Source organism: Crocuta crocuta, unplaced genomic scaffold (assembly GCF_008692635.1).
Source record: "Crocuta crocuta isolate KB4526 unplaced genomic scaffold, BGI_CrCroc_1.0 scaffold99, whole genome shotgun sequence".
In the NCBI taxonomy this organism is placed as follows: Eukaryota; Metazoa; Chordata; class Mammalia; order Carnivora; family Hyaenidae; genus Crocuta; species Crocuta crocuta.
Window position 1 is genome coordinate 7,245,710 of NW_027551560.1, and position 22,343 is coordinate 7,268,052.

Genomic DNA, 22,343 nt, shown 5'->3' on the forward strand with positions numbered 1-22,343 from the left:
TTCCCATGAACACGCTGGTAATTTGAGAATGAATGATCAAACAATAAACACAAACTTATCCGCTCAGGACTCATCTGATTGTTGAACATCTCCATTTGTGTAAAGAACTGTTTGCCTTTAAAGTTCACATTCAGATCCCTTGTTTCAGCTCGCCGGTGCACTGGAAAGCTTTGGGGTGTAGCTCTACAAGCACGCTACGCAGAGTCCCCCAGTAGTAGTAAGCGGTGGAGACGCGTGTCCGCGATTGTGGAGAGTAAAAGGACTCTGTTAGCTTGTCGCTTGGGTTTTGGAAGGTCCTGGCTCGGCGAAAACGCTGTCGGTGCGCGGAGCACACCGCCACCCGCGNACCTCGGGAACGGAAGGTCCCGGCACCCGGCGCCGCCGAGCAGCCCGCGCCCCGCGGACCCCGCGCGACCCCCCGGCGCCCTCCTCACCGGTAGGTGGTCAGGAGCGCCTTGTTGACCAGCACGATGAGGAAGGAGCAGGCCCCGTAGAAGAGGGCCGACAGCAGTTTGACCACCCGGGAGGGCGCCCGCGCAGAGGCGGCGGCGGNCGTGAGAAGGCCTCGCTCCTTCCCGGCTGCCCTCCTGGGGACACGCTTCGGTTTGGTCGGTTTGTTTTGCCACTTTTCCGTATTTTTGGACATAATTTACGTAACAACGAAATGCAGGCTTTACAACCCACAGGTCGTTGTTTTGACAAATGCGTGCTCTTGTAAGCACCCAAATCAACGCATTAACATAACCTCAAAAAGTGCCATTTGTGCCCCCACTGAAGTCAACCCCATCTCATTCTGATCTCCATTGCCGCGTTTCATTTCTTTTCTAGAATTTCACTAATAAATTTCATGTTAAGTATGTACTTTCAAGACTTTTTTGTACTCCTTTATTGCTTTTGCTGCCCACCCTTGTTGTTTCAACTTGCTGAGTAGGAGCACAGTTTACCTAGTCATGTTGGTGGGCGTGTTGGTTGTTCCCCTTTGAGGGGTATTACCCAAAATGCTTCCATGACCATTGTGTACAAGTTCCTATGTGAAGCGACGTTTCCATTTCTCCCCGGCAAACACGCAGGAGGAAAAGTTAAGATGGATGCAGTCACAAGTCTTTTCTTGCCTCTGTGCTTTATGGCAAGTGCTCTCGTTACAGAAGAAGGGCCCATTTCTTTTCTAGGCAAATAGCAACTGGCTCCAGTGTCTGTTGTTCAAGTGAATTGAAAAGCCTCCCAGAACGGTCTGCTTTGACCACACTCCACCTGCTGTAGCATTCTGTAAGTGTCCCATATTTTCTTTCTCAATAATTAACTTTTATCTGAAATTTTAGAGGCGCCGAGGTGGCTGAGTCGGTCAAGCATCTGAGTTCTGTTCAGGTCATGATCTTGCAGTTCCTAAGTTGGAGCCCAGCATAGGGCTCTGTGCTGACAGTTTAGAGCCTGGAGCCTGCTTCAGATTCTGTGTCCCCCCACCCCCCCACCTCAAAACTGAATAAGTATTTTTAAAATACTTTTTTAAGGTGAAATTTTAGCTTTATAGAAAAGCTGAAGATTTCTAATGAAAGAAACGTTTGAGCATAACTGCATCGATGCATGCACACCAGTGTATTTTTAACACTGTAATAAGAGGAAGTCAAATTGATATCTATAATCTAAAAGGCCATAATTTTAAGGTAAAAAAAAAAGCAATTTACACTATGATTTCTACTATGCTAGCTAAAAAGATGCCTGAGATGAGCTCATACTGGAATGAAGTAGAAAATGCACCAAATAACAAATAATGGGAGAATGCCATAGGTGACATTTCTACCTTTTCAATTTTTTATATTATGGTTATTGTTGATAGGAAAACAAATTATAAAGGATTCAAGAATGAACATGTACTTTAAACTGTAAATTAAAATAAATTTTTATTCAAAGCATCTTTTAAAATTACAGCATGTTTATTCTTATGCTGTTATCTCTGCCAAACTACATCTCAGCCATATGAAGCATAAAACACTTCAAAAATTTGAATGTAAACCACATTTTTAAAACAAAAAGCAGTCTTAACATACCACAAATTTTAGATGCCAATGTATTTTGTCCAAGCACATAGCTTATATCAAAAGAGAACATTTTAATTTTTCTAGTTAGTTGTAATAATTTCTTAAACTTCCAATTATACAAATAAAAAATGTCTGTGAATATAACTATTATAGCTGACAAAAGCTGACTAAGAAATAAACAAAAATCCTTACTTTTGAAGGCCATAGATTTTATTATCTGAGAATTGGCAAGTATTTGTATTTTTAAAATTCTTACTGCCCTTCCTTCTTTAGGTTAAGTTCATCAAATTTTAAATTTCCCAAGACTGATGAGTGTTGCTTTTCATAGTTCATTTAAGTCATATTGAGAGCAAAAATTCTAGAGAAAACGTTGAAATCTAAACCAAGAAAATTCAGATGCTACAGTCTCTCTCACTGTGCTTATAAGTGCTCCAAGTTAAAATTCTATATACCAGATTACAAACAAAATTCTTAGACCATTACAAATATAAATTCTCTTATTACAAAAAAAAAATCCCTCAAGATTTGTAATTTACTATACAGAGGAATTACATTTTTAAAGTATGTCCTCATTCATACACATTATTTGTTACTATCATCTTTCATACTTTTGCTTCCTTCCAAGACATTTACATACCTCCCCTTCCCCATGGCTAGTATTTTAAACTATCTGTGTACTGCAACACACTGAGATTTTTGGATAAAGAAGCCTACATTTTAGATAATGTTTAAACTACATCTGTAGGCTACTACTTCAAAAAAAAAAAAAAAGGCGCTGAAGAGCCATATTGCCCTCTATTACTCTGAGATCTACTCCAATTATGCAATCTATCAAATTACCATGCTATGCATGTTATTTAGTTTCTGCTTAAAACAAAAGCATAAATGATGGAGGTTTATGTGTACATAAAGGAGGTGAACTGCTCAATCTTGATTTTTCTGTTCATGCTTCAGTATATAAAGTGGTATTTAAAAACTTCATCTATTTGGAAAAATGGCTTAACACCACCTAACACTTGCAGCTGAAACTATTCCAGAAACCTACTTATTTGAGTAGCTAATATTTTCTGCAGTGTTTACCTGATAACTAAATTTAGTGAACACAAAATAGCTTGGCATGTTATTCCGAAGAAAAGCAAGAAGGTGGCTGTATGCACGGAAAATATAAATAGGAGGCTTCCATTTGCTAGTAATTCTAAACAAGCAGTACAATTAAAATTTAGTGTTTGCTAACAAAAGATCTAAAACAGTTCACTACAAAACAACCCTGTAGGTGTCCCTTTTATTAATAAAAATCCAAGTGCCAAATCTCTTACAGGGCCCATAATATATATATATAAAAATACCAATGACCAAGTTACCTAGACTTTGCAAGATTAATCACTCAATTTCAGCAAATGAGAAATATGCAACGTGCAAAAGCTCCCAAGTTAACATAACAGGGATGCCAAGTGCTTTTCAAACCTGAACATCATAGTGAGCTGTAACGCCTCAGAAGGACAGAATAAGACTGATATTACTCCAATTCTGAATATTCTCAATTATTGTGCATCTTGCCAAGATCCTCAAACATCTCTTTTCTTCCAAAGTCCATAACTTAGAACATCTTCCAAAATAGTCAGTTTTCCACTTTTCGTTAGGCACACTATTTTGCAATTTAAAAATCTATATCTTAACACACATATCTTCTACTTTCTGGCTTGCTTCAGTGTTTACAGTATTGTTAAACATACTAATATACAATGTTAAAAAATGATCTTATAAATAATCTATTTCAACGTTCTTTGGCTACATGTACCATTCTGCTTTTTCATACAAGTGTCTTATTCAGAAAGTGCTTCCTGTGAGAACTGCTTCCAAAGAATGCATTAAACTTGCAAAATCTAGCTTCCCACAATATGTCCTTTTCTACCCTGTACTAGAAGTCCCATATTTACAAAATATTTTAAACTTTACAACAAATCCATTACCATATAAAAAAAGTGCAATTCTCTCTCACCCCATATTCTGGGGCAATGACATTCTTCATAAGTTTCTACAGAATAGCAGCCTATGATAAGCAAATAAGGTGCTTAGCTTATGCCCAAGGATCTACTTTTTAAGTACGCTGGGCAGTACTTTTTTTGTACAGTGGCAGTCAGTGGCGAGGCTACTGGCGGAGCGGCGCCCCAGTCAGGTTGGCGAGCTCTATGAGAGCAAGGGCTCCGTGCAGACGCTCCCGCTGCTCCTGCAGCCGGCGCTGGGCGCCACGCTTCTCGTCATCCTCCTCGTCAGACTGCAGGTACTCCAGAGGGTCCTGCTGCTCCTGATCAGCCTTCTGAACGAGCTTCCCTTTCAAGGTGGGGGCACGCTGCTCTCTTGTTTCCCAATACCTACATGAAACACACGCACATTAGCTATATGTATACACGACCTCCTCAAACATTTACTTTTCTTCTGAAAACAGGTTCTTTACCACAGTATTATTTTCTGTGTCTTAGTTTATAAAGTTCTAAAATGATTCGTATACTTTACATATAGTTCCCATTCTAGAAGAAAAAGTTCACAGTCAAGAAGTTGAGGGACTTGCTCAGATTTCCAAAATCAAAAACTGGCAGTTCTGGGTCTTTTACTCAACTCTTTAATCATGGGTTTTCACCAATAAACTAAGATCATATGTGAAATGGACTACAGTAAAATACACAAACAGTTGAACAAATGTTGTATGTCAATGATACCTCGGTAAAAAATTTTAAAAAGTAGAACAAATAATCATTAGAAACCTATTTATCCTATTCTTCTGACAGAGTTAACTGTAAGAAACTTCAAACCCACAAAATATGACAAATAGATTAGTATCTAGAACACACAGAGCTTATTCGAAAATCTAAGAGGCACCACGATTATTCTATTAATTAACCAACTGATAATTCACAAGAGAAAATAGTCTACCTTTTGGTAACTAAAGAAAGGCATATTTAAAGAACAATATCACTACATACAAAAATGTCCCGTACAAGACCCGCATCAATCAATGCTGATAGTAGCTTTATCTGTAATGGCCAAAAACACCCCAAAAGCCCAGCAACAGGCAAATGAATAAACAAGCTGAGGTGTATCCATACAATGGTGTACTACTCAACAGTAAGAAGGAATGAACCTAGGGTTGTATAGTGACAGATGGTGGCTGCACTTGTGAGCAAGCATAATGCATAGACTTGGGGAATTGCTATGTGGTACACCTGAAACTAATATAACATTGTGTGCCAACTATACCTCAATTAAAAAAAATAAACTAAAAAAAAAAGAATAAACCATTGATACAGTCAACATGGATGAATCCCAAAATAATTACATTGAATAAAAGCCAGACAACAGAAGTATATACTATATGACTTTTTTGTATAAAATTGTAAAAAATGCAAACTAGTTTATAATAACAGAAAGCAGATCAGTCTGGAGAGCAGGAAGCAGGGAGGGGCAGGAGTGATGAATTACAAAGGGGCATGAGGAAAGTTCTAGAAGTGACGGATATGTTCACCATCTTAACTGTGATGATGGCTTCACAGGTGTATACATTGTGTCAAAACGTATCAAATTGTACACTTTATTGTGTGTCAATTACACCTCAGTAAAGCTGTTTTTAACATTACACACACAAAAATAACACAACTACTAGATTTCAGGAAATCCAGACATCTCAAAACTGGAAAAATTTGGGCAATACTCAAAGATATAAAAAAAAAAAATGCAAATAGTTCAGTCTGACTTGAAGTTTAACAAGGTCAGCAGGGACCAGGCAATGAAGGACTTTGAATCCCATAACACAGGGTTTAGACTTTCTACTGAGTAGAATCCATTAGTCTGTCATTGAGTAGACGGGAGAATGAGAGGCAAACACAAAGATGACCAAGTTTCTGACTTAAGCAAAGTTAGAGCCCATGGGGTGGCAGAGGCCAGCTGGGAGGAAGAGGGAGGGAGGGAGTGATGCAGCAAGCCAGACAAACATAAGCCTGCCTAAGTGGAGCCTCTGGTCCAGCAGGGACAAGACACTAGACAAATAAATAAATGAGTGACGACAGTGTGTTAACACTGTGTTATAAAAGCATCTATCTATCAGTCTAACCTTGTTCGTTCTGGGGGTTAGTGAGCAGGTTAGGGAAGAATCTCCTGACGGAGTGTGTGACCTCAGTAAGAATGAAGAATGAGCAGTGAAGAGGACAGAGGGAGCAGGGGGCACAGAGGCTTGCGAGCCACAGTGAGGGTGGTGCTGACAAACAAGGCCGGGTCGCTGGAGACAGGTGCGAGGCCAGAGGAGGCAGAGCTACAGCAGCACGAGGGATTCCAGACTTTTCCTAAGTGTGCAGGAATCTGATGAAGAAGGGAGTGCCCCAAACAGCCGATGCTGGTTCGTACACAGCAGATGACTCCTTAAATCAGAATACGTTTAGAGAAATTTTTTTATGTCAGACCCCATGTTGCCATTAAAAAAAATTCAACCAGGTGCTTTTTAGAACTTTAGAAGAATCTCTAGGCTGTATCCCAGTAATAATCAGCACCTATCTCATATGAATAAAGTGAAGACAGGCTGCACAGTAGAGTACAATTCATATAAAACATTCTTTAAAAATGAGGAAAATTCTTGCTTTTAAAATACATTGTGGTCTGGGCATTCAGACAAATTAGTATCATGTACCTGTATCATTCGCACAACAGATCCTCATACTACTCCTAACAATTCTGTGGTTTAAGGAAATAAAGCACCATTTCAAATTATTTTGTAAAATGTGTAGAAAAGCAACTTATTTAAAATGAGAGAACTGTCAAAGCTCCCAGCGTCAGCCCATGTGCTGGGCAGTACTGTGCAGTGGAGTGCAGGGAGAACCTTACTTCGCCAACCACTCGGCGGCAGCCTGGTTGTCCACAGCCTGGTGCTTACTGAGAGCGTCTGTGGGCTCCTCCCGTTTCAGCCTGGCATAAGGGTGCTTCGGACAGTGGCGGTTTGCATGGGTGAATCTGCTTAGGCAGCCTTCAAAACATAGAGGGAAACACTTATCAGAATCTGGACATCCAGCAGACATGGAAAATGTTCAGTTTCACTGGTATCCAAGAAAAATGAATTAAGACCATGGGATGTAGCATTCTGTAACTTGGAGGAGAAAAAAAAGCAACCCTAAGGGGAAGCAAGCAGTGCCTTCACCGTTTGGTCATGGCAACATAAATGCATCAACCCCACCAGAAAGGGATTTATTAGCAAAAATGGTCAAAACTTCTGACCCAGGAATTCCATTCTTTGAATCTATCATAAGGAAATATCCCGTAAGATGAACAAAGCTTTCAGGAGGGAGCTGTGCCCCTCAGCTTTGTTGGCAACAAACAAATTTTAAAAACAAATATTAAATATTCAACATTGAGGCAATCATAGTGTATATGCTTATGCAAATGAAAAAGTGTATAGACATTCGTAACAACTGACAACAATCAAGAGAACCACACAACAACAGCACAGAACTATATTGAATTTCAGGTATAAGTATGTAAAAATGTGCATAAGGAAAATATCTCAAGAAATGTGAGAAGAGATTTAGAAAATCACTTAAAAGTGTTAAGAAATTACTAACGGTGGCAGTGGCAAGATGGTAAAATTTCCCCCTTTATTGAAAATTGAGACAATGATGGATTTCTTTCGACTTAATATTTAAAAGTTTAAAATCAAACTAAAAGCCTACTCTAAAGGTTACCTTTACTTCTACAGATCCTTCTACCACCTCAACCTAAATATACTATTTTTTTTTTCTTTTTTAAAGTAATCTCTCCGCCCGTTGTGGGGCTTGAACTCACAACCCCAAGATCAAGAGTTGCATGCTCTGCTGACTGAGCCAGCCAGGCGCCCCCTGGATATACATACTACTTTTAATTACCTTTTGTGATTTTCATCTAAAAAGAATGTTTCATTAAAAATCAATCATTTCCCAGAAAATGAGCATGGATCACAATTCAGAAAGAGAATATATGAAATTTACATAGACATCAACATCTCTCCTCCCAAAAAACTTAAGTAAAAGATATTTTAGCTTTTAACTCACAACCAGTTATTACATAAACTTAACTCTCAACACCATACCATTTTCTGAACAAACAAAAGGTTTCTCTCCGGTGTGAAGACGCTGATGTGTTTTGAGCTGTCCGCTTTGAACAAAGGCTTTTCCACAGTCTGGATAGTCACACAGATAGGGCCTCTCACCTAAGTAGACAAATATTATATATTATTTCTGAGACAATAATGTAAGAAGAGAAAGGGACAGAGAGAATCAACCCCCATATAGGTCATGACTCCAAACAACAATAAAACATGTCACATAGGGGCGCCTGGGTGGCTTAGTCGGTTAAGCGTCCGACTTTCGCTTAGGTCATGATCTCGCGGTTCATGGGTTCGAGCCCCGCATCGGGCTCTGTGCTGACAGCCAGCTCAGAGCCTGGAGCCTGTTTCAGTCTGTGACTCCCTCTCTCTCTGACCCTCCCCTGCTCACGCTGTCTCTCTCTCTCTCCAAGAAATAAATAAAAAACATTTAAAAAAAAAAAAAACATGTCATATAGCCTCTACAAAGCTGCAAGTGTTAATGTTAACAACAGCGCCTCAAGGCTACCAAGCAGCTATCCACTTGAAAGCAAAATAATATTTTCGTTAGGCCTTGAGCCTATAGATTCCCAGGTTCAAATCGTTGAAGTTATCTTTGGCTTATCCTGTCATTTTTCTCCCCAAATCACTAGCTCTTGCTGATTCTTTAAAATGTCTCCTACTCCTATTTTCCCACTGCAACTTCCCCAGGCCAGGCTGGCCGCCCTTCCCACCCAGCGGGAACCCTAGCTGCCCCCTATTCTCTACCCCTGCATAGCACTTCTGGAGTGAATGACAGAGTGAATGCTTTGTCATATGAATTACCTCCTAAATCACTCCAAACCCTACCACACCCCTTGAACAGCTGAAAATTATCTGCTGACTTTTCAGTGGTCCCCTAATATCTGCACTATAGCTACTGGGTTAGAGGGCAGGGTTTAGCTTTACTTCACTCTTGAGATTCAGTCCATCCATGAGACAGTTCCTCATGTTGTTGAAAATTATCTTCTCTGCCCATTCAAATGTTCCCAGTCTTGCAGGCTCTCAGGTTCTTACCTCCCTGCTGTGTCCAAATAGTTGAACTATGTATCCCTTCACTATCTCAGAATCCACGGTTATTTATGTATCCTGGTATCTTTCTGACACAAAGATGTTTAACACTTCTTATTCCATTGGAATTCATATATACAACACAGTGCTAGGCTTCAGAAAGTGCTCAAAAGTATTGTTCAACCGTAATTAAAATTATTTTGGGGGGCTCCTGGGTGGCTCAGTCAGTTAAGCATCCGACTTCGGCTCAGGTCATGATCTCATAGTTCATGAGTTCGAGCCCCGTGTGGGGCTCTGTACTGGTACCTCAGAGCCTGGAGCCTGGTTCGGACTCTGTGTCTCCTTCTCTCTCTCTGCCCCTCCCCCACCCTGTCTCTCTCTGTCTCTCAAAAATGAATAAATGTTAAAAAAAATTTTTTTTAATTATTTTTTGAAAAATCATTCTGTGATCAACAAGTATGCACTGGGTCCTTCCAATATGACTCAATTAACAATAACAAGTCCTCCCTAAATTTCTCATTATTTAGAAATGTACCAAATGACTCTGATAGACACAAATTAATAAAACACAAGTATGGGAGGGTATTTAAAATAGTAACAGATGGGGTGCCTGGATGGCTCAGTCAGTTAAGCATCCAACTTTGGCTCAGGTCATAATCTCATGGTTGTTTGTGAGTTCTAGCCCCGCGTCAGGCTCTGTACTGACAGCTCAGAGGCTGGAGCCTCTTTCAGAATATGTGACTCTTTCCCTCTCTCTGCCCCTCCCCTACTCATGCTCTATCTCTCAAAAAATAAATGTTTTTAAAAAAATCGGTAGATGAGGCCTGAGACTCAGGGATCTTATCATTACACCACATGGTCCTGAATCTTATCTATACAGGCAACATGTACTCTATGGCCTGTGAACCAGTTATTTGGGGATATTTCAGACCGATTAGACTGAAAAATCTGAAAATTCTCAAAATCATGTATTTCATTTTGTAATGGTTTTACTGAATGGTTCCTAAAGTCAAAACCTCTTGGTCACCTTAGTTTGTAATGATTCAGAATTAAAACTTTACCCCTTTACAGGGATTTAGCTAAGAAAACTTATTCTACCATATTATTAAAATGTATTTTTCAAAAACTAACAAAAACACCGAACAGGTGGTAACAGTGAAAAATAGTGAAAAAAATAAGGAACTAAGGTTTAAAAGTCCAAGTTCTAGACCAGTACTGCCCAACAGAAAGAGAATATGAACCACTTCTAGGAACCACTTTAAAAAAGCAAAAGTAAACAGGTGGAATTAATTTTGACGATAGATTTTATTTAACCCAATATATCAATAGCAGAAGTAATTAAGGACATCATTTACTCTTTTTTTTCATACTAAGCATATTTTACACATATTGCCCATCTCAATTTACTTATTTTTTTTTAATTTTTAATGTTTTTTATTTATTTCTGAGAGAGCATGAGCAGGGGAGGGTCAGAGAGAGAGGGAGACACAGAATCCTAAACAGGCTCCAGGCTCTGAGCTAGCTGTCAGCTAGACACTGGACAGCTGGACACTGTTTTAGTATTTGGCCTACAAATCAGTTTATCAATTACACAGACAACTGAAGGGCATATCAGATATTGACATTCAGGTAGGTAGAATGATAGAACTCAATTTAGCAATAACATTCCTATGACAGCTAGATTAATTACCATGATACCTTTAGAAGTCACATGGTACCAATGCTGAGAAAACCTTCCTTCAAAAGAGAAACCGACTATACAGAGCTTGTCTTAAAAAAACTTCACAATAAGGAAATATAAGACAACTACAATATTAATTTATGGACCCAAACATCAAATCAGCTTTTAGTATTACTTCTGCTCAGGTTACCTGTATGAGTCCTTTTGTGAGCCTGGAGCGATTTCTCCCGTGGAAACACCCTATTACAGATGTTACAACGGATTCTGCTGGATGAATGCTCTCCTTCATTTATTAAATCCCGAACAGTATCTGCTCTGGGTCTACCACGTCGGATTCCATCCTATTAACAATTTGTATAAACATTAATATAATTTCTTAAATCCTCTTGTTAAAGTAAAATATCACAATAAATCATTTTTTAAATCTTTCTTGAGTGACATCAGTCAAAACAGTAGAATAGGTAGTTCCAAAGGCCCATTCCTTTATAGATCACTGAAAATTTGAGAAAAAACTGTCAAAATCACTTTTATCACAACTCCAGAAAATAGATTTACAGCAACTCAGGGAACACAGAATCAAAAAACAGGCAACCTAAAACAGTAGGAAAGCTCTGCAGTATTTTTACTGCCTGCCCTTGCCTCTCCCTGTCCCCCACAGTGGTCTTAAAGAGCCTTCATTCTCACTCAGTCCCTGGCTCCACAAAGAGCAAAGCAGATTTAATTCTAAAAGAATTGTGTTTGTTTTGACCTGTCTGGGGGCTACTTGAAGAACTGACACAAGGTGTTTGTCTTTGTTTGACCTAACTCAAAACCCTCTCAGGACAAAAAAGTGGCTAAACAGAGCTGCTCAAAACCTGGTAAGGCTAGGGGCGCCTGGGTGGCTCAGTCAGTTAAGTGTCGGCTCTTGACTTCATCACAAGTCACTTTCCCACAGTTCATTGGTTCAAGCCCACGTCAGGTTGTGTTGGCATTGTGGAGCCTACTTGGAATTTTCCCTTTCTCTCTCTGTCCCTCCTCTGCTTGTGTGCACATACTTTCTCTCAAAAATAAACATTTTTTTTAAAAAGTCACATTCTTGGCTAAAATGAGCAAATCAGGAGACTATAGATGCTGGCGAGGATGTGGAGAAACGGGCACCCTCCTACACTGTTGGAGGGAATGTAAACTGGTGCAGCCCCTCTGGAAAACAGTGTGGAGGTTCCTCAAAAAATTAATAAGAGAACTCCCCTACGACCCAGCAGTAGCACTGCTAGAAATTTACCCAGGGGATACAGGAGTGCTGGCACATGTACCCCAGCGTTCACAGCAGCACTTTCAACAATAGCCAAAACATGGAAAGAGCCTAAGTGTGCATCTACTGATGAATGGATCAAGAAGATGTGGTTTATCTATACAATGGAATACTCCATGGCAATGAGAAACAATGAAATCTGGCCATGTGTAGCAACATGGATGAAACTTGAGGGTGTTATGCTGAGCGAAATAAGTCAGGCAGAGGACAAATACCATATGTTTGCACATATAGGAGGATTAGGAGGAACTTAACGGAGGACCGTGGAGAAGAAGGGGAAAAACAGTGGGGGAGAGAGAGGGAGGCAAACCATGAGAGACTCTTGAATGCTGAAAACGAACTGAGGGCTGATGGGTGTGGGAGGGAAGGGCAGGGGAGGTGATAGGCATGGAGGAGGGCACTTGGGATGAGCACTGGCTCTTATATGGAAACCAACTTGACAATAAACTATTTAAAAAAAGAAAAATAAATAAATAAAAGCTACATTAATCCAAAAAAAATAAAAAAATAAAGTCACAGTCTTTAAAAAAAAAAAAAAGAGGAAAAAAACCTTGTAAGGCCAGTAATAACTTACTGCCACCTGGGGCAAAATATTTCAGTTGAGACAAAAAGACACATGAAAAGGCTGGGAGGAAAAGCTGGAGAGTTTTTTTGTGTAATCAGGGCATTGAAAATTGCCCTGGTATGGTAAAGATAAAATTTTAGAAAGCCACAGACTTGCCGAGGGCTGGAAGCATGCTCAGAAAAGACCTGAAAAGACCCTAAGCTTACACCTCTGACTGATCCTTAGGTAGGCAGTGCAGGAAATGAAGGCTAAGGCAGAGTTAGAATAAGTCTAAGCATTAAGAAAGAGCTACAACTCAGAGCCATTTTTGCAAAGTCAGGAAATTTTTTCCCTTTCAGTTTTTAGCTATTGGCATTCAAGGCAATCTTTAGCAATGCTGAGCTGAAAACAAACACAACAAAGAACAGTTTACAGAAGCAGTTTAGAAAATTCGCAAAACAGAGGTGCCTGTGTGGCTGAGTCGGTTAAGCTTCTGACTCCAACTCAGTTCATGATCTCATGATTCATGGGTTGAACAAGCCCTGTATCAGGCCCTGTGCTGATAGCTCAGAGCCTGGCGCTGCTTCAGATTCTCTGTCTTCCTGTCTCTTTGACCCTCCACCTCTCTCTCTTTCTCAAAATAAATAAATAAACTAACAAACATTAAAAAAATAAAAAAATTTGCAAAACAAATAACTACAACCCGCAGCACACAACCAAGCCAAACTCTGGGGAAGGAGAAGAATCTGATTTCCAGAGTCATCACAGTAGAATATTCAAAACATCCCATTTTCAACAAAATACTACTCAACATGTAAAGAAACAAAGTATGGTCCATATGCAAGAGAAATTCATAGAAACAGACCAGGAGGAAGTAGACGCAGGTCTCACTAGACAAAAACCTTAAATAAATATGCTTGCTGAAAGAGGTCATGGAAACCATGGACAAAGGACAAAAGGAAAAACAGAATAACACTGTTCAGAAAATATCACTAAAGAAACAAATTATAGGGGCCCCCCCGGGGGGCTGAGACTTGGTTTTGGCTCAGGTCATGATCTCACGGTTTGTGGATTTGAGCCCTGCGTCAGGCTCTGTGATGACAGTGCAGAGTCTGCTTCAGCTCCTCTCCCTCCCTCTCTCTCTGCCCCTCCCCTCCCTCACACTCTCTCGCTCTCTCTCAAAAATAAACATTTTAAAAAGTGGGGGTTGGGGGGGAACACCTGGATGGCTCAGTTGGTTAAATAACTTAGGCTCACGTCATGCTCTCACAGTTCATGAGTTCGAGCCCCAATGTCGCAGGCTCTGTGCTGACAGCTCAGAGCCTGGAGCCTGCTTCAGATTCTGCGTCTCCCTCCCTTTCTGCCCCTCCCCCACTTGTGCTATGTCTCTCTCTCTCTCAAGAATAACCATAAAAAAATTATAAAAAGAAACCAGGCAGAAATTCTGGAGCTGAAAAAAGTACAATGACCTCTCTCTCTGTTTCTGCCCCTCTGCGGCTCAGGCTCTGTCTCTCTCTCAAAAATAAATAAACAATTAAAAAAAAATTTTTTTTAATGGTTCATTTTGTTATGTGAATTTCACTTCAATTTTTTTTAAAAAAACTAAGGAAATTTTAATATACTAAGGATGTTAGTTAATAACAATATATCAAGTTGGTTCCATTAATCACAACACATGTACAATGCTAATGTAAGATGTTAGCAATGGGAAAACTGGGTATATGATTTATGGGAACATCCTGCACTATCTTAACTTTTCCATACATCTAGAACTAATCTAAAACATTCACTTGAAAAAAAAACTTTCTCATTTCCCAAGTAAGTTAAATTTTATACACACAAGTTACATGAAAAAAGATCATAAAAGGATTATATACAACTACAAACAAAATGAAGACGCTTTTACTGTCTACAATATAAAAACCTAAAGCCTTCCAAATGCTTAAAAACATCAGGCCAAAACCCTGAAGGGTAACAATAAGCTCCAGCAAAATTCCATTCCATCAATTTTCACTTTGAAAGAAAAGGCCAATCTCAACATGGGTGAGTTATCTTATAGGATGTCATGTTTAAAAAATTCTTAGATAATAAAATCCATTTCCTTAACAGTCAACAGGTAGAAGTAACCTAAATGTCCACTGACAGATTACAAAGAAAAATAAGGTGGTATTTACAATAAAACAAAATTATTCAGCCTTAAAAAAAGAGAATCCTGCCCTGTGCTGTAATGTGCATGAACATTAAAAGCACTATGCTAGTGAAACAAACCAGTCACATGGACATACACACAGACCACAAAATCTACATGATTCCACTATGTGAGGTATTGAAAGTACTCACACTTTTAGAATGGTTGTTGCTAGGGACTATGGGGAGAGAGAAAAGAGGAGTTCAGTGGGTAGAGTTTCAGTTTTGCAAGATCAGTAAATTCCTGAGATCTGTTACACAACAATGTGCATATAGTTAACAAAAAAAAAAAAATTAAGATGGTAAATTTTGTTGTTTTTTGCCCCACACACCCCCAATAAAGGAATGTGGAAAGGCACTATGGCAGATAATAATACTGTAAAAATATCCACTGCCCCTTTCTCACTGTTTGTGGGTACCAATGAGGCAAACTTGACCATATGACTTGCTTTGACCAATAAAATGGGAGTAGAAATTATATGTATGACTTCTAAGCAAAAGCTTTAAAAGCCATCACATGGCTCTTTCATCTCTCTTTTCTCTCTGCTTTGAGACCCAAATGTCTCAGGTAGGGGATGTTCCTTCTGGGTCTCAGAATGATCAGGACAAGGTGCATACCAGTGGTCAACCCTCAAAGGACAGAACATGAGCCATGATCAGGCTAAGATTGGGATTTCTAAGGTTGCATTCTGCACCATGCTTTAGTCTAAGCTAACTGACTTAGGCACTTTGTTAATAAATATTTGCTGATGGGATAAAGATCTCATCAATTCTTTGTTGATATCAAAATTACCAAGAGGCACATAATTGATGTCTTTCCCCAGCCTTATATAACTCTTTAAGAAGTTTCCATTTATAATGAAGCTAGGAATTGGGAAGGTCCTACCTGGACCCTGACTTAGTCCAAATTAGCAAATCAACTTGTAGCAATTACTGGTTGTTATCAAATACTTTCACCTTCACCTTTACTCCTTGGCTGAGACTCTACTACTTTACTACTAGCTACACTTAGCTCTAGTCTTGCTTACTGAAACTGTTAACTCAGAATCAGCAAAGAAAGATCTAACCAGGAGTAAAATTAGAAAATCCATTACCATCATTTATTGAGTTACAATAATTGGATTGTTGCTGGTTATATTTATATGATGAATAATTGGTTTAAATCTTGTTTTAAAAATGTAAAGTACAAAATAAATAAATAATCTATGATCCATAAAAATAGACAATTCCATTAAGAAATGGAACATGAAATCAGGTTAATTAAAAACATTAGTAATATAACTCCTCTGCCATGAAATAATCTTTTCCTAATACTTTTTAAATATATAAAAATAGGGGTGCCTGGGTGGCTCAGTCAGTTAGGTATCTGACTTCAGCTCAGGTCATGATCTCACGGTTCGTGGGTTCAAGCCCCGCATCAGGCTCTGTGCTGACAGGTTGGAGCCTGGAGCCTGCTTCTGATTCTGTGTCTCCCTCTCTCTCTGCCCTTTCCACAGCTTGTTCGCGCGCGCTCTCTCTCTCTCTCTCTCTCTCTCTCAAAAATGAATAAACATTTAAAAAATAAATAAATATACTCTCTCAGAAATAAATAAAACATTAAAAAAATAAGTAAGTACATACATACATACATAAAAATAATGCAAATGCAAAAGAGAAATGATACTAGGCCACTTTCTTTCACCATACACAAAAATAAACTCAAAATGTACTAAAGACATAAAAGTGAGATGTGAAACCATAAAATTCTTAGAAGAAAACATAGGTAGTAATTTCTTTGACATTAGCTATAGAAAGTTTCCTCAGGCAAGGGAAACAAAAGCAAAATTAAACTACTGGAACTATATCAAAATATAAAGTTTTGCACAATGAAGGAAACCATCAATAAAACCAAAAGGCAACCTACTGAATGGGAGAAGATATTTGCAAATGAAATATCTGATAAGGCATTAGTATCCAAAATAAAGAACTTCTAAAAAAAAAAAAAAAAAGGACTTCTACAACTCGACACCCCCCAAAAAAACCCAAATAATCTGATTAAAAATGGGCAGGGGATGGGGCACCTGGGTGGCTCAGTCGGGAAAGCGTCTGACTTCAGTTCATGATCTCACAGTTCCTGGGTTCGAGCCCGAGCCCTGCATCAGGCTCAGTGCTGACAGGAGCCTGTTCAGGTTCTTTAACTACCCCTCTCTCTGACCCTCTCCTGCTCACACTGTCTCTCTGTCTCTCTCAGAAATAAATAAAAACATTAAAAATTTAAAAAAAAAAAAAAAGGGCAGGGGACCAGGGAACCCAGTTGGCTCAGTTAAGCATCCAACTCTTGATTTGGGCTCAGGTGATAATCTCATGGTTCATGAGTTCAAGCCCACATGAGTCTCCAGGCTGGCAGAGTGGAGCCTGCTTGGGATTCTCTCCCTCCCTCCTCTTTCTCTCTCAAAAACAAACAAACAAACAAACTTTTAAAAATGGGGAAAGGACCTGAATAGACATTTTTCCAAGGACATAGATGGCCAACAGAAAAATGAAAAGAAGCTCAACATCACTATTCATCAGGGAACTACAAATTGAAACTGCAATGAGATCTGACTTTACCTCTATCAGAATGGCTAAAGTCAAAAAGACAAGAAATAACAGGTGTTGGCACGAATGTGGAAAAAAAGGAACACTTTTGGTGGGAATGCAAATTGGTACAGCCACTTTGGAAAACAGTATGGAGGTTCCTCAAAAAATTAAAAATGGAACTACCTTATGATCCAAGAATTCTACTACTAAGTACTTACCCAAAGAAAACAAAAACACTAATTAGAATAGATGCACCAAATATGCACCCCTATGTTTATTGCAGCATTATTTAGAATAGCCAAGATATGGAAGCAAACCAGGTGTCTATCCATAGACGAATGGATAAAGATGTGGTATACAGAGACACATACACAACGGCACATTACTCAGCCATTAAAAAGAATGAGATCTTCCCATTTGCTACAATGTGAATGGACCTACAGGCCATAATGCTAGGTAAATATATCAGAGAAAGACAAAAACCGTATTTCACTCATGTGAAATTTATGGAACATAACAAAGGAAAAAAGAGACAAACCAAAAACAGATTCTTAAATACTGAGAGCAAAGTAGTGGTTGCCAGAGGGGAGGTAGGAGGATGGGTGACATAGATAAAGGGGATTAAGATTACACATACCTTGATGAGCACTAAGAAAGGTATAGACTGGTCAAATCATCATATTGTACACCAGAAACTAATCATACTGTATGTTAATTATACTTTAATTTTTATACTTTAATTTTTAAAAAGCCTTAGTGACACAACTACTCTATGATTAAAGAATCTTTTCCCATTAATTTTATTTTCATAAAATTTTTTGTGAGAGAATGCACACACACGAGCAGAGGAGGCGCAGAGGAAGAGAGTGAATCTGAAGCAGGCTCCACACTCGGTGTGGGCCCAACTCAGGGCTTCGGACTATATCTCAGGACTCTGGGGCCGAAATCAAGAGTTGGACACCTAACTGACGGGACCACCCACATGCCCCTTCCCAGTATTTTTAAATACATAAAAACATACTCTTGCCTCTATTATAATTTAAAATAACTAATCAATATCAAAAATTTTAGATTATCCATAACTTTTCTGTTACCGTTAAAAAAACAAAAACAAAACAAAAAAATTATAAGCTTGTTTAATGGGGGGTTGAGTATTTAAAAAGATAACAATTTATTGCTTCTCTGCCTAAATCACATATTTGCATTTTCCAAATAAGAAATAGAGAGCTAAAAAAAATAAAATATAATACAACATCCTAGCTATAGACAGGTAAGAGATCACCAAGTATATCATTTCAACTGAGAAAATTAAGCAAGGCAAGTAATCATCTAATGCCCTAAATAAATAAAGAGCATCTTTTTTAACCATACATACAAAAATGAGCTGCATTACTTAAAGGTCCTTTTCATTTTGGCCTTAGCAATAAGAAAACTATGTTTCTAGTTACATTCTGACAATAACAGTGTTAACTAACTCCTCAGCAATCAAGTAGCCTGGAGTCTAAGAGACAAATCTTGTCAGGATTGCTTGATGGCTCACAAGAGAAAGTTAAGTTAAAAAGAAATTCAAGGGGTGCCTGGGTGGCTCAGTCGGTTAAGCATCCGAGTTCGGCTCAGGTCATGATCTCACAGTTTGTGAGTTCAAGCCTGCTGGGATTCTGTCTCCCTCTCTCTCTGCCCTGTCCTGCTCTTGCTCTCTTTCTCTTTCAAAAATAAACACTTTTAAAAAAGTTATTTAATAATATTTGTGTTATTTCTCAAGACACTTAGAATATTGGACACATTTACCTAGATTTTACAGAAGTTATATTCAAACTGGGTGATGAGAAAAAAACCCTAAAAGTCCTTGACACATTTTTATACAAAGTAAAATTCAAATAAAGTGCACAAACACAACGGAGAAGGAAAAGGAAAATAGGTCTCAGGGGAAGGCATGTGTACCTTAACAAGAAAATAAGAAAAATGTAATTGATCATATTTCCCTTTTTAAATTCAGATTTAGATCCAAATTTTCTTTGGCTATCATAGCGCTTCCTCATTCTATCCCCCACCTTGACCTACCTGCACAACTTTCCAATTCTTAATTTGTATTTGTCTGTTGTATTGTGTGTACCCTCATAAAGCATCTCTGTTGAGAAAATTCTATGTGTAAACAGTGTGTTTCCGATGTCTACCTTCATCAGCTTACTACTAAAAAAGTAATAAACCCCTACAGTCAATTCACACATGATATATACCGGAGAAATACATTAAGAACAAGGGCCCTCAAAAGGGCCCAATCAGTGCTGCCACTTACCAAATGATGTTAACCAAACTTAATCTTGGGGACTTTTTTCTCTAATTCCTCCTTGTTCATTGGGTAAACAAGGTTGATTTCATTAAGGAAGTCAAAAGCCCAGCAGTTTGCTGTGCCAGGCAATAAACAGTGGCCACTGTATTAACAGGTTATGTTTAACATCGTGGTGATCAAAATTATATGTACTAATCTGCTATCTGTAAGACTGTGCAGTGTTCAGGTAACAGAAAGGAAAAGTGGAACAGGCAGCTGGCAGGTCCTGAAGAGTGAACAGTATCTGAGGCTATGCATAGAGAAGCCAAACACAGGTCCAACAATGAAGTAACTTCATGAACATAGTGTGAGTAGAGAGGCCACAAGGGCACAAGGTGCAGAAGCTTGGAAATAACCTAAGGGCACAGAGAATTAGACCTGCACCCTTCCCTCCCCTCCCAGAATTCTACAAACTGAGAGAAGGTAATACGAATATATAATTATACCCCAACAGTGCTAAGCAATCTTGTGATGATGAGCCAAGATAAGGTGGTGGATGATGGATGTTCTCCCCACAGGCAGAAGAGGCAGGGGAGGGCAGGAACAAACGAGAGAGTGGGCGAGAGCTGACACTTAGTGTGGAGGTCTCAGATGTTAACACCTCCTCTGGGGGGCAGTGCCAACAAACAGACAATAAACACAAATAAACACAAATGTTTTTCTCAAACTCACAGTTGTTATTGCTTCTAACCTGTATACTGAGAGAAGGGAGTAGGGAGAAACATGTTACTGGTATCCTATCTTTCCATAAAGTAAACAGATTCAGTCTGCATGATTCACTCATGTAGAGATAAAGAACTACAAGTACTTTAGAGAAACAAAACAAAATAAAAGAGGCCAGAGTTCCCTCTCTTTGGTCTAGAACTGATTACAAACAAAACTAGTTGCCGTCCTTAAATAAAGGTATATTCCAGACCTTTCCCCTCAATACGGAAAAGCTAAAATGAATGAATTTTTGCAGCTGTAGGTGGATTGCTTCATTGATTAAAGGACAGGTTAAAATCAAGTCATCTAGTAATTTTGAAATATGACTGGGTGAAGAAAAAAGTTAAGTATAAAACAGACTTTTTGCTTTTACCAGTTCTTCATAATTTCTGGTATATTTTACCTCTAAAAAGAGGTGGAGAAAGAGGAACTAAAATTCAAACCCATACATTGTGAGCAACTTTTATACAAGGTTTGTTAAGATAAGTCTATTTTAGGCCAAAATGAACATACCTGTAAATTTCATTTATCTATTATAACATTAATCTTCTTGGATAATCCAAAATTAGATTATTAATAATAAATGCAAAATATATCACAAGCATTTGTGCATGTATGCCTTTATGGTTCTCAACTATATAAACTAACTTTTGTTTTTTAAGGTTAGGTATGTTAACACAGGAAAGTATCTAGGCTACCTAGCCATCTCACTCCAAGGCTACCTGGAGAGAGCAACAGTGATTGTTTCCCTCACAAACTCACTCAGCACTCTTATCAGTATTTCCACTGCTTGTCCTTTCAAATTTGTTTCAAATTTTTGCTAAAGTGCAGCTTCAAGAATTAAACGGGGGTCAGCACAGAGTTTTATAATTCTGTAGCTCTTTAATAAAAATGCCATTAGTAACAAAGTATATCAATTTCCTCTGGGCTCAAAAAACACGGAGTTTCAACATCTTTGCTACTGCACTTAAAGTGATGACCAAACTTGTTTCAATTTGTAGATACAGTATTTGCCAATATCCAGGCACTTACCCACTTAATATACTTGTTTTTTCTTCAGTAAACTGCTTATCTGACATAGCCACTTAACGAATAGAACCTGAATATTAACCTTATATTAGCACAATTCATTCATTACACAAATATTTATTACCTAGCACTTTAATTCAACATTTGGAGTGTGAGGGATTAAAGTTGAACAGTCTTCCAGAGAAAAACGATCCGCGCTCTCTAGGAGTTTACAGTCTATAGAGACCAGTATGTCAGCCGAGAGACACCCATGAATACATGCTTCAGGATTACGAGCCACAAAAACTCAACCATAGTCCCAGCTTTCCCACTACCTAGCTGTGGGACCTTGGGGAGGTCACCTTCACCAATCCCTCTAAGGCTTAGTTGCCTGATCCGTAGTAGGCTTGAACCAGGTCGTCACATCTTTCCCAGCTCTAAACAGTCTGAGTGCAAGCAATTCAAGGCTAACGACAACAGCTTCCCATTCCACTGCGTGCTCTCAGCAACTAGCAAGGTGGTGCGCTGGATGCATGAGAGGCAGTGAGGGCCCCACTCCACTACGGAAGATTGCCCTAAAGTCCCTTCTAGCTCTTCGGTTATCTCTGCAGGACATCTTTAGTAGGGTCGGGTTATCTGCATTGATGGAGCGGAATCTGGGCCACTCCTTCCCGTCCTGCACCCAGAGGAACAGCTGAAGGCCCGCATCCCTCTCCGGCCAGAGAGGACTCAGCGAGCAGCCGAGCGTCTACGCCCCGGGTGAACCGGCCTCCTCCGCGACCCCAGGCTGCACTGCCGCTCACTGCACCTGCTACCGGGTGGCCTCGGGTCTGCCCGCCACCCCTCCCCTGGCGTC

General features: G+C 39.2%; 2 protein-coding genes across 2 annotated transcripts in view; both read right to left on the reverse strand.

Annotated features, from left to right (window-relative positions):
• Positions 1-646, reverse strand: part of SLC35D2 (solute carrier family 35 member D2) — a 55,518-nt gene extending 54,872 nt beyond the window's left edge. The window contains exon 1 of the mRNA XM_077749552.1: positions 435-646. Coding sequence (XP_077605678.1) covers positions 435-646 — 212 coding nt within the window. The remainder of the gene's footprint in view (positions 1-434) is intronic.
• Positions 647-1,913: 1,267 nt separating this feature from the next.
• The window catches only part of ZNF367 (zinc finger protein 367), a 35,618-nt gene continuing 15,188 nt past the window's right edge, over positions 1,914-22,343 (reverse strand). The window contains exons 3-6 of the mRNA XM_077749553.1: positions 11,055-11,205; positions 8,140-8,259; positions 6,906-7,044; positions 1,914-4,408 (exon numbers count right to left, since the gene is read on the reverse strand). Of these exons, the coding sequence (XP_077605679.1) occupies positions 4,186-4,408; positions 6,906-7,044; positions 8,140-8,259; positions 11,055-11,205 (633 nt within the window). The 3' untranslated portion in view covers positions 1,914-4,185. The remainder of the gene's footprint in view (positions 4,409-6,905; positions 7,045-8,139; positions 8,260-11,054; positions 11,206-22,343) is intronic.